The sequence below is a fragment of the Oryzias latipes genome, chromosome 15 (assembly GCF_002234675.1).
Source record: "Oryzias latipes chromosome 15, ASM223467v1".
In the NCBI taxonomy this organism is placed as follows: Eukaryota; Metazoa; Chordata; class Actinopteri; order Beloniformes; family Adrianichthyidae; genus Oryzias; species Oryzias latipes.
In genome coordinates this window covers 18,278,577-18,292,047 of record NC_019873.2, presented here as the reverse complement: position 1 = coordinate 18,292,047, position 13,471 = coordinate 18,278,577, and the positions used below count along the sequence as shown (strand labels likewise).

Here is a 13,471-nt window from a genome sequence, read left to right as displayed (position 1 = left end):
TAGATAGATAGATAGATAGATAGATAGATAGATAGATAGATAGATAGATAGATAGATAGATAGATAGATAGATAGATGGATAGATAGATAGATAGATGGATAAACAACTTACAAAAAAAATAATAATAATAATAAAACAAATGATTGATCAATTATAGAAAATGGTAACATTGATTGATTTCTAATGATATTACTTCACTTGCTCCAAAAATGGATAAATTGATTCATGATTTTTTTCCTAATGTAACATGATTTTGCAGATATTTTTACTTTTGATACTTGATCAAATTTTGCTATGAAAATTTCTGAATTAGTGTTATGTCTATTTTACTGATATAGTATTATTATTTAATCATATAAATGACTTTTATATGTAACATAATCTGCATAACTTTTGGATAACTGATCTGTATTTGCCCTGTTGATTTCTAAAAGTTTTATTTTACATAATAATTAAGTAATTCATCTTTGTCATATGATTTATTGATATTTTAGGATTCTTAATTCTGCCTGATAAAAGTTATGAACCGGATATTGATAAATCATGTAATACAATGGTTAACAGGGGTAGGATTATATAAGTTCGCTTCCTTCCACTCCCTTTCCAGGAATATTTATTAATATGTATAATTATTAAGTTTGATTTGTCATTGTATGAATGTATAACTGATGATTGTATTGTTGTATTATTTTTGTGTATCATTCTTATTTGATTGCTTGAAATAAACCATTTCAAAATCAAAAAATTCAAATCAAATTTGGACTCTTTCTGCTTTGTTTCCTGCATAAAAGCTTTTGTTATTTTGTACTATTGTATTAAAGTTTTGTCAAATATAACTTGAACAATAAAAAGTATAATTAAAATGTTTTTAAAACAATAAGAGTTGATCAACACAGCTAAAAAAAAAGAAAAAAAAGAAAACTGTCTAAACTAATCTTAATTTGGTTTGTTTTTTGGTTGGATTCAATTAATTTTCTCAACAATTATCTAAAGTGTTTATTTTAATATGAGATATGTCGTCTATTTTTAGGGCGAATTAACTGACAATGAAAAATTACCTGATAGGAGTTTTCATTACATTAACCCATCCATAATCACAACGAGGAATGACAGAGGAGTCATGAAAAGATTAGATACACATGTTTCATAAAAATAAAAAAAACACTTTGTTTTTTTATGTTTCTATGACAACACTTTTATGATATTTCTACATGGATATTTTTGCAGTTCACAGGGAAAGTGGACAGTATATTTGGTCAACCTTGTGCTGAGCCCGAGTCCTGAGAAAGTGAAGCGGAAGGGAGGACATCAGACAGATTAAGCACATATACACATTGGCAGAAGGGGCACATCTGCCATCTCTCAAGCCTGAATAGTTGCAGACTTCAGAGCTTTAAAAGTCAACAAATCAAGAGGTTGAGTATTTTCCTTTAAGGCAACTGTTTCTTTACAACTTTGTGACAGTTTTTGCTATTGATGGAAAAGGAAACCAGCAAAAGGAAAATGTCACTGAAACAGTAAATGAGGAAGAGCTTGTGTTTACAGTTGCTACATTGAACAGGTATTGCTTTTAGTAAACTATGCATTCATCTTAAGAATGCACACCCAAGGATTCATCACTTTCTCTCACCTTGATGATATAGCTTTTTGTCTCAAGGTTCAAATTTTTTTGGACAAACCCATTTCTTTTCCAAATAAAACTGCTTATGTGAATAGAACTTGATTTTAGTTAAATTAAATTAGTTGAGTTGCCTGTTAAACAAACAAACAAACAAACAAACAAACAAACAAACAAACATAAATCATTTGCTGAAATGTTAAAATGAATAGTGGTAGTAAGAGGTTTCTAAGGTTATTTTCCTTCCTGTGTTAAGAATGTGATCAGTGCAATAACTTTATTATAGTATGTTATTTTTTAATGATATATACTTTATCTTTTTCATGTAATTTGTTTATACTTGGGGATTCTTTAATGACCCGAAAAGAAGTATACATGACTGCTCAGAAGTTAAGAACTGGATGATGATAATTTAGGTTAAAAAAAAAAACAATTTAAAGTGAAATCTATCAAAGCTGGGGTGGGATTATATAAATTCACTTCCTCCCACTCCCTATAGCAATTTGCTGAATTTGTTGTGACAATCTTAATATTTAATAGTTCAATTGTCATGTGCAGTTTCATTGTGTCATGAACTATATGCAAACGAGCAAAAATGTTTATTTATGATGAAGAGTAATAACTGAATTATTTACGCCTATGTTGACGTATGTGTATTTTACCATTAATTTTTTATGACTAATCATGTTTGCTATATCTAGATACGCATTTCTGTTGTCACGTTTTTGTATTATTTCTGCTTTAATTGCTTGAAATAAACGATTTCCAATCTAATAAAAAAAAATTTTCTCCCAAGCTACTAAACAAAAAGTGCCCAAAATTAGCTGATGTCACCCTTTCAACTTCACATAGGCTGCTATAACAAATCAAAAATGCAAAAATGTATGTTGTTATAAAGAAGAAAAAGCAAAAGGCTCAATAAATTCAGAATCTCTCTGATCTTTGTGGTATGATCAGAACTTTAATCTCCAACAGGTCTGTTTCTTTTTTCTTTTTATGGACTAGTTTTCAAAAGTGGCTACACCTGCAGTAAGTACTGGGACAAATTGCGCCAGAATGATAGCTGTACGCCTCCGAAACACGCTGTAATTTATTCCTCACACGCGATTGGTCATAGATCGATGCGCGCTCACAGCGCTCCGTGTTGGCGCGGTCGCGCTTCTCTGAGCATCGCTCTGAGGGGAGGAGAGGAGAGACGGAGACGGAGCTGAGCCACACCAAGTGTCCGACGAATGTTTGCTTCTTCCCGCTGCCGATGTACACCCCTCGCATTCCTATGTCTGCCAGTTGACACCCTGAACGTGAAAGATCAGGCTTCGACCCCTGCAAGGATTTTAGGAGTCCTTTAGTGCGCTTCGCGTTTTTTCAGGTAAGCTCCCCCCTCCTCCCTTTCTTTCTCTCCGTTCTCCTCCCGTGACCGTTTTCTCCGGTTTTCAGTGCATTTCCGCGGGCTTGAAAAGAAGACGATCGCGGACGCGGGGTTCATTTTTAATTTTTTGCAGCGGCTGTCCAAGGTGCTGAAAAGAACAAGCATCTCGTGGCGACAAAAAAAAAAAAAAACACAATCTGGAAGCGCCAACGGCCTCAGGTTGCATGACTTCACTGTTTGAATGCTATAGGCTATCTTGTGATGCAGACTAAACCCTCACAAGAATGTCGTGTGGGTGTCAAAGGGAGAAAAGGAATGATGGAGCTGCAACGTGCACAGGATGGATGCACGCTTGCAAAGTCTTGCACATTTTGACTGGAGCTGGTCTGCACAAAACGGATGTGCCCAAGCTGCACTGTAAAGTAATATTGCTCCTCGAGGGACGGTGTGTTTTTCTACTGCATTTACAGCTGTCACTGTTGGATTCTCAGCTCCTGCCTTTGGTTTGGAAGGGTGCTTTCAGAAAAGGGCATAAAGTCCTATGCATGTGAATATCTACTAGTAAAAAAAAAGGTTTGCTATTTAATTCTGTACATCCTGATTTATTCTCAGAATAGAAGACTTGTAATTGGTGCCCATAACTGTTTTTCAAGTTTAACTACTTTCTCCATTGACAGGAAACTTGTCAGTATAAGAATCCATTGGAATATTTTGAGTATAATCAAACGCGTCCTTGTCAAGACCTTGTGAAATGTGTGAGCAATACATGTGGCCAACTTGGAAGGTCCGCACATCTGTTCAGTGTAAAAAAAAAAAAGCCTATTGGGGTGAAACACAATCCCGACCACGGGATATTTAAAAGACTGCCTTCTTGTCGAAGGTAAGATCATGTTCATATTTTTTATGATGGATGGTCCGTAACGTCTCGATCTGTCCACAACAGGAGCACCTGACATTTCCTGTGGCACACTTACTCAACGGATCATGGCACAGACCAACAGCAGCGGACAAGGGACCAATGGGGTAGCAGATGAGTCCCCCAACATGATAGTGTACAGAAAGGTAAGGTAGCTGCTATTTTTGCATGTGTGATTCTCTTGCATCAATTTCTCAGACAATAGGCTGTGTGATGGAAATCGTTAATGGCAAGACAGCATTCTTGTTGATAATGCCAGGAGGTTGTGGAGATGCATTAGCTTATAGAGACTACAATGCGCAGTTCTGCAGGTTGAGAACAACACCAATTTCTTATAAAAAAAATTTTTTGGAAAACAATTAACTGTTAATGCCCAAATCCTAGTGACTGACAGTGACATTAACAGAAGAGAATTGGAACATTATTCACTTCACTGCTGGTGGGGGATTTCTTTACTGGTAAATCTGTTTCTTCAATAAATTATTAAGAGCAAGAGAGATTGAAAAGGCTCTCTGCTGAGACACCTTAATCCGGTGCTGCTCTAAAATTAAACAGATTAATGACATAATAATCTTCATTGAAGAGTGTCACAATTTCATCGGAAACTTTTTCAAAACAAATTCAAACTCATGTATGCAGTGGGATTTTGATTGCATTTATTTTGTCATCTTCTGCTGGAAAAATTGGAGACACAAGATTTAAGACTCACCTAGAAATAAGCCATTTACAAAATTGCTTTTGCTGCCACTAGGAATGGATCCTGTTCCCTGGCGGCTCTGTTAATGTCCAACTGCAGGGAACATTGTTTTTCTAATGCGTTTTGATGTAAAACATGCATTTTGTTTTATGTTTTTACAAACAAAATCCAATTCTCAATCCTCAGGTGTCACTTAAATTCAGTTAACAATGATCTGCTAACGTATTACATATTGGAAAAAGTGGCTTTCTATGTCCCTCCTAGAGGCACCGGTAACTTTTTTAGACCTTTTACTTTAGAATGACTGAAGCACAGTAAATGTCTCCATTTCCCCCTTCATCCATTCTACTGGAGTCCGTTTTTCCACACCAAGAAGAGGATACTTTTAGGATGATACCTCACTCTAGCTCTCTTTTACGGCACTTAGTGCATTAGGAACCCATGTTCTCTGTGTGGGACAAGGTTTTCTGGTAGATTTTCTTTTTTTGTTATCTTCAGCACAGTTTCTAATTTAGAAGACAATGTTCATGATCTTACAAAAACAAAATCGTATTTTCAAACTAGCTGATGTTGGTAATGACGGGGTGATTTGTTTGGCAAGTTTTGCTCATGCTGTATGGAGCTGATCATGGAATTTAAATAGAATATTATTGAAAATATCCTTGCTGTCTTTGAAATTATACCAAATGACCTCTTGAGGTCTGCCAGTTACATTCAGTGGGATGTCTCTCCTTTTATAATTTTATTGATCTGAAAGTCCTGCTTTTATTTGTCTCCTGTTTCGTAACTGAAGAGCTAAAAAAGCACATAAGCAAACAGGATGAGTCCTTATCTTTCAGTGTTTGCCTTTGGCAACTACTGTAATATGAACACAATGATGATTAAAGCCAGTTTAATAATACTGCTTTACCAGTTATGTGTAAAAACACGCACAATTTTAAAAAGAAAGTCATTAACAGTCAATGCTGAAAATGCCAAGAGATCAAAATACCATTAGGTCTGTGAAAAGAGAAATATATATAAAGACAGAATAAGAATTTAATATATTTAGACCTACTATAGGAACTTTGTGCAATCAACTTTTAGGCATTATAAAAAAGAACAAAATTATAGAAATTTACATATAGAAAAAGAGAATATAAATAAAAATACATACACACAATAAATGGCCAAAATTGTCTTCAACAATGGTTTAGGTAAAGGGTCTGCAACTTCTAAAGTAAAAAAAGCTTCTTTTTTTCCAGTTTATTACTGACCAAAGCAAGTGCTGCAAAGTCCTATTTAATTTTTCAGAAAAGTAAGAAAAGTTTTTTTTTGTGGACATTAAGCATTCATGTATAAAAAGATAGCTTTATGTTTTTCTGGAACAATTTTAATTTCTTTTACTTTTGGTAGCAGCACACACAAGTTTCTTTCAAAATAAAATGCAACCTGCGTCAAATAAGATCCTCCTGCTGCACCAGATTTACATGAATTACTCAAATTAAGAAAAACTATTTAAATATGCAACATTACGATTTTTCTTCTTTTACTGTCACATATAAACATGACAACATTAGTGTTGAATCCAGTTATTAAAAAAATGTTTTACACGTAATTGGAGCATAAATTGAAATGACATGTAATTTTTTAAAATGTTTTACATGTAAAACATAAAAAAATGTTGTACATGTTTAGTATAGAATTGCAATTGGATTTACATGTAATTGCAATTCTATACTAGACATCAACTAGAAACTGTAGATCACAATGTGGTTTAAGCTCATTCTCATAATAAATCACTTTAACAGTGGATAAATGCTTTTGCTTTCATTTTGGTCAGTTAACTGAATTGTTAAATGCAAGACAAAACTGACAAAGTCTAGATAGTTTACTAATAATTCAAAGCAATAATTTTTTTTCTTTAAAGCCAAGGAGCCACAATAAAGGGTAGCCACATGTAAAGAGTTACATGTGGCTCTAGAGTCTATGGTTTCAGATCCCTGGTTTAGTATGTAGTGTCTTCATAAGCAATCGGAAACAAAAACGTTTAACTTAAATTTGAGATTTTTTTGATATGCAAATAATATTTCAAATTCAATAAATGTTGGTCAGTTTAATAATGAAGCTTTACAACTTCAATATTAAAGTGAATGGGGGGGAGGGGGTAGCTCATTTATTTTTGCTTCATGTCTTACCACTTGACCACATATAGCCTAACAACTTAAGACTGACTGAACTAAACCATAAAAATGCCAGTCAACTGTGAAAGCGGCACGGGTGAAAGAGGCTTAAGTGTAAATTGGCAACGCAAAATTTTCAAGTGGTTTAACTTAGACTGGAGTTGGGGAAAGCAGCGTTTGGAGACATTTGGATCCTGCCAAGATGAACAGGTGCCCCAAAGGCTTTACAGAAATGGCTTGGCAGAGCAGGGGTAACGCACACTGGTGGGGGCCACACTCAGATTAGAGGCTATTCTGAGGAGGAAAAACATGCTTTTATGACCTTTTTTGTAAACAGCTTCTGTGAGAAAGACGTGTAAAAACAAATCAAAACAAAGGTTGATAGTGAAGAATGAGCAACTCAATACTTGTCAGTGTTTGAGTATAGTTTAGTTGGAAGTGTATTATGTAATAAGAGCGGAGGGAGCTTTATGGTTGAGGACAGCAAGTAGTGGTTTAATAGTCTTTCCTCAGAGAGCATAACTATATCCTTTCACTCTCTCAACCTTTCTCCCTTTCTCCGGTCAATCCATCTCTCCACACCTGTCATCAATGTCTAATGAAAATGGATGAGCTAGCTGTGGTGCTGACCTCCTTACCGAGGAGATGTGTGCGCACATCTCTGTCTTCCACAAGGTCACGTGCATCATGCATGCTTCTTGAATGAATGCACAGGTGTATTGAAAACAGAAATCCACACGTGTGTGCACAGCCTGTTAATCGTTCCTGGGAAACATACTCTAACAAACATGGCTGGCCTTAGTGATGAACTGATTCATTGTTGCTGCTGACCCTGAAAATTTCATCACTTGCTCCATGATTCATAAAGTGACAGTGCCAAGTTAGAAGTATTTTTTAATTTATCAGAGAAAAAAAGCCCCTTTAGTGATTTAAACTAACGGCTAAATGTCTGCGTCTTAATCATTAACCCCCCCATTTACTTGTCTCCCTCCTCACATATTAACCACATCAGTCCAAGTGCACCAGATTTGTGTACTTTCCATGTCTGCTTACTCGTTTGCACCATAAATAATACTTTGATGTGAGTGTAAGCATCTGTGTGTGCGCTCTATGTAGGGCGAATGTTGCTATGAGAGAGTTCTGAATTTTTTATGCAAGCCTAAAACAGCTCTGGTTGATAGCAGCTCAGCCAAAGAATCTTTTCTCTCACCAGCCAGCAGGTTGTGTGCATCTCTGATTGTGATTGATCATGACTTTGTACTGTAGGCATTGCTGATCTACCGTGTACCAAGCTACAATTGTGGGCAAAATGGCATTTTCCACACATTTCATCAATAAATAAACTTTCCAAAATATTCTCCTTTTTTTTTACTCAGCAGAGAAAGCCAAAAAGGCTTTTTCAAATAGATATATCTCTTCATTTTTAAAAATATATAGATGACAAAATATGAAATCAGCTGCATGTCTAAATCAAATGGAGCCACAAGTCTAATCAAGCCAATAAATCTGAAGGTAGTAAGAGTGTGCTTAAATTCTCACTTGGCTGACTGTCAGAAAACATGGCCTCAACAAGAGAGCTGTCAGCTGAAACAAAGAAAGGTCCTTCAACAAGGAAATTTAGTGCAGAGCGTGGCAAGAGATGCTGCTTAATCCTTGTCAGGCTGTAAAGTATAAAGCAAAATGAAAGAAATTTACAAAAAGTTACAAAAGATAAAAGGGAAATGTACAACAAAAAAGACAAAAAAAATATCTAAGATTAAACACAATTTATAGGAAAAAAGAGATGTGAGAAAGAGACATGAAGGTGTCAACATAGAAAAGGAAAATACATTTTGATCATGCAAAAAGATTAAACAAAAATCAAAGTTCTAAAAAACAGGATTCACACAGAGTAGGACAAAACAAGGCAACACAAAGCTACTTCCTCAAACAACGAGTGACGTCGTTCCCCGTTGAGTACTTTTCTATGAGGTTCCATTTGTGCCAAAAATATCAAAATGTGTTTTTGCGTCCACTGTTATGTCTTTGGTCTATTGTCTATGTCCACTGATTGTGTTTTTGCGTCCACTGTCTATGCTTTGGGCTCATTGTCTGGGTCATTTCATGGTCACACAGGAGATCACAAAAGTTTGCATTTAATTGGAAATTGTGAACAGCCTTGCAAAAAAATCGGATTTTTTTAAAAGAAAACTTTACAAGCCTTTGAAAAGTAAAGTTTTGTGCCTTTGTTAAAATATTACATTAGAAAATAGGTTCAGATTATTTATTACAATTATAATTTTAATATTATTTTGTATACATATATTAGAGTAAAACCTTAGCCCTCTGTTTGTTTTTATTTTATTATCTCCTTCTTTCAATTAATTTGAAAACAACAATAACTAATATGTTTAACAGAAATTCAGTTAAAAAAATGTTTCACTTATTTTTGTTTTCTTTTTTTCTTTTTCCTATTTTTAATGCCAATCTTGTTTATTTTCAATATATTTTAAATGTATTGCAATTGAATTGTTTGTACTATATATGCTGTGCTATACTTTTTTATTTATCATTTTTGCTTACAAGTTAGTATGTGTTGTATTTCATAGTTTGCAGCTCTTTTTATGACTATCTGTAAAGGAACAAAAAGTAATGATTGAATTTTAGCCATTATTGTAGAGTTTTAGATTTTAGATTGTTATTTCATGTATTGCATCACCATTGACATGTTGCTGCTTTTGGTGCCAATAACTGTCTGAAATTTATTGCATATGAAATTTGCTCCAAATAAAGCATTTAATGGACAGGCATGCACCTACATATTTTCTCCATTCATTATAATAAATCAAAACTATCAGTTCAATGGCACATTTTATTGTAATTTAAACCAAAACAAAAAATAAAAGATCAATGAACAAGCTTAACCCAAAGAGTATGTTGTGATTATTATATACAGAATTAGTAAAATACTGACCTAATTCATAAAGTATGAAAAGTAGTGAGATGAATGTTTTGACCTCTCAAAACATCACGAGACAGGTGATTAACAAACTTTGACCTCTCAAAAAGAAATATTTTTCTAGTGGTCAAAAGAGAAAAATGGAATGTTATTTAAAAGAATTGTCTCTCTTTTTTTTGGACTAGAGTCCATTAGAAATTTCTTTTCTCAAAAGATTATGAATCTTTGAAAAAGGTGTTATTAATATTATGCCCACCGCCTAGATTTTGAAATTATAACAACCTAAACTGTATTGATATTATTATTTCAGAGTTAAAAGTACAAAACTGTGATCTTTTCATGTGGTTCAACAATATACTCTTATTTCAAAAGAATTGCTCAATAATGAAGTACTTAAAGGTACAATAATGTTGCTTGCACCTTGACTTTATAGTAGATGAGTTTATTTTCCACAACTTGGTTTACAAAAAGCCCCCCAATTTTTATTGTTAAAAAATATACATTATCTCGCTCTTCACTAGGGTTTTTTTTTTAACATTTTTTTTATTATTCTTTTCTCAACTCTCATCTTCCTCTGTGGTGTATTATTTGACAGCTGAGACATCAACCCATTCTTATTTGCATCTGAGTTGCCAACGGGTATCCAGTAATTGTTTTTCCAGAGCCTGTTCTGCCTGTGTCTCTGTGTTTGGCCAACAATTCTGCACTGCACATGTGCTGCACTTTTGCTCTACTATTTTCAACTGTGTGCAGTATTTTTAGTTTGAATTTTTAGTGCGTGCATGGAGGATTTTTTGTTTACATAAATTTAAATACTCCGAATATTGATATTGGTTTTGGTGGTATTTTGTTTTTCCTTCTTTAGTTGCCTTCTTTCCACATGACTAGAATTCCAAAACTGTGTGAATCTATTTTTTTTTCTTTTTAGCAATTTTCTATACCTTTTGATGCTACAATCCCACAATAAAAATCATTTTTGCCTTAAACTATCATCATTAGGTAATGCCACTGATTCTTTTATCATGTCAAAGATAAGGATTTCTTTTGCAATTTGGGCTTTTTTGGATAAGGGCAGACCTTTTAAAAAGAAAGTCCCTGCTGTACAAAGATAGCACAGATATGACTTCACTAATCGAAAATCAAAAGTGTAATGAACAGACATTCTTCAATCACTAAAGTAAAGGTTGAGATCAGTTTTCAGGAATGGATCTTGTTGATCTGCACATGATTTTGAAATGTCTTTTTTGATCTGAGGTGCAGTCTATTTAGGGTTTATAGACTAAATGCTAAATGCTAAAATTGCAAATAATAAAAAAGTATTATTCGTAGTTGACTCTAAAGACAAAGGTGATACACAATTGTTAAAGAGGTTACAGAAGCAAAATATTTTGGTTTTGGTTCTAGCTTTTTCCTGCTTGTCTGACTGGAAGGCATTTATGTATATAAGACCAAATCTGCATTTATTAAATGGCTGTGAATCAGCCTGCTTCTATCTGTATATGTCCTAACCATCCTACATTGTTCATGAGTCATAAAGCAGAGGGAACGGAATACATTTTCCGCTATTTCTCAGTTAAGAGCCAGAGTGAAGGGTTCTTGTACTGCTCGTCTCCCCCAGTGTGCAATCAGAAGATTGCACTAGGACCGACAGGAAGGGCTGCGGTGGGCAGAGCTTTCTGTGTTTTAGTTTTCCAAGAGGGGACTTTTGCTTTCTTTGTACATAAACATGCATGCTATTTCTTTTAGCTCAGTTATCAATTTCTGATCCAAAGTCTAGACCTCTGAGTAAGTTGCTTTGCTGTGAAGCGATTTCAAATAGGGCTAAAGAAGTCTTCTGTTATGTTTTTTTAATGGAACTATAAGTTTTGGTGACAGTGTTAAATTAATAATTACTGATACTGTCTTTACACTTCCTGCCTGTCAAGAATGATCTAAAGCACCTAATGACCACTTCTGAATATCCGACCCAGTTTTCAGATAATTCTGTCTTCACAAGATGAACTTCTGTACTAGATATTAGCTTTAAAATTCAAACTTGCTATTTAAGATCTTTAAAAAAACTGCTAGAGCTTCATAGTTTAAGTGATAATCTAACTGAAGTCTATTCAGTGTTTTACAGATTAACCTACATTTATTTTAAATCTTTAGATCTGAGGCATCCAGGTTTTCAGGAGGAGCCTAAAAGTTGCACTTCATAATGATGCTGGGAAAAATGCCTGGGAGAAATGAGCCATTTATAATTCAAATCCTTAGCTTCAGAATTACAAGAAAATAAGCATGTGAACAATTTAAAATGATTTCACCCCTGGAAAGTAATATAAAAAATGTTTTCTGATATTTTAAAATAAGGGGATCTCTTCAAGAAATGTCACTTCCTTGCTAAAAGGTAAATATTTTCATTCAAACTTAAGAAGTTCACACGCTTCTGCCATTTTAAAGCTGCCAGAAACCAAGATAGAGCTCTAACATGATTTTAATATCATAAGTAATAGCAAATAAATATCAAAAGTGACTGAAGGCAATTTTTCTGCAACCAATTTCCTGAACATGTTGCTATTTTAGGAAGTCCCATTTTCCCAGCTCGGGTTTTGGCCTTTCAGGCAAAATGAAATGGCGCAAATAGGCATCTGGAGACATGCAGTGGGTGGTGTTATCAAAGACAAGTAATAACTTTCATCGTCTGTTAGATTTAAACTGAATGTTCATTGTTCAGTAATTGTTATGTTTAGAGCGCATTCTAAAATGTCGTTTAAGAAACCATCACGAGGAATGAAAAGGCGGGTGGTATTTACAGATTTTAGAAATCAAAGGGCCATCATGCAGCACAATGCTTTAAAAGAATGCTATTTCAAAATTTATGAGCAATGTGTGCAAATACTTTTGTATCTGTCAGAAAAATGTAGTTTTATGTATTGCTTTAAGCTGTAGCTCTTTGATCACTTGGGTCTAGAATGACCAAATAGACTTTACCTGTACTTCATCGGTGTCCTATCCACACCGATGAGTATTTATTTATCTCAACCATGTCAATCAGGAGCAGATGATGTAGAAGCTACAAGGCCAAGCCAGAAGTTCCCTTCTCCACTCCATTCTGATTCATTCCACTTGTAGACGACTAGATTGATGTACGTCTTTGTTTTCCTTGTCCGGGCTGGCATTTTCGCCGTCTTTTGCATTAAGCGTATAGCACAGCTTGATATTACGATAATGCTAAATTTAAGATTTATTGTGCAGGCCTGATTTTGGCTAAAACTGCATTATGCATTGCACCGCTATTATTTTACTTCCATTATGATGCAAATTCTCGTAGGAACAGTATTTTGCAACATTAAAATGAAGAAAAGCTGAAAATTACCAGGGATTGCTTCAGCCTTGCTATAAAATAAATGAAGGCACATTGAGCTGTTGTGCTCATAGCCATTCTAGCTATAAGAATCTACTACAGATGGAGTCTCACAGTTTTTGCCTGCTGGGGAGTCTTGAGCATTAGAATGGAAGCAAAGTAAGGCATTGCCGCAGCCTGCCTGTTTGTTTCCTGCTCCATGTTTCTCAGAGGATTAAAGGAATGCCAGAAACCACAGTTGCAATTTAATGCAATCTCGTGTATGATGGCTTTAATGATGGCAGAAATGCTAAGTGCGAACATAAACAGAGAGAATCGGGGGGCAACATGGAGAGCAAGACAGATGGGGTAACAGTTTCATTTAAATTAGGCTTTCTCTGCTTTCGCCGCACACTAGGTATGTGTCCGTGCATATGTTCAAAGCATC

At 34.7% G+C, this 13,471-nt stretch overlaps 1 protein-coding gene across 1 annotated transcript in view; it reads left to right on the top strand.

Annotated features, from left to right (window-relative positions):
* The first annotated feature begins 2,759 nt into the window (after positions 1-2,759).
* rgs7 (regulator of G protein signaling 7) overlaps positions 2,760-13,471 on the top strand; it is a 57,121-nt gene continuing 46,409 nt past the window's right edge. The window contains exons 1-2 of the mRNA XM_023963462.1: positions 2,760-2,988; positions 3,932-4,050. Of these exons, the coding sequence (XP_023819230.1) occupies positions 3,973-4,050 (78 nt within the window). The 5' untranslated portion in view covers positions 2,760-2,988; positions 3,932-3,972. The remainder of the gene's footprint in view (positions 2,989-3,931; positions 4,051-13,471) is intronic.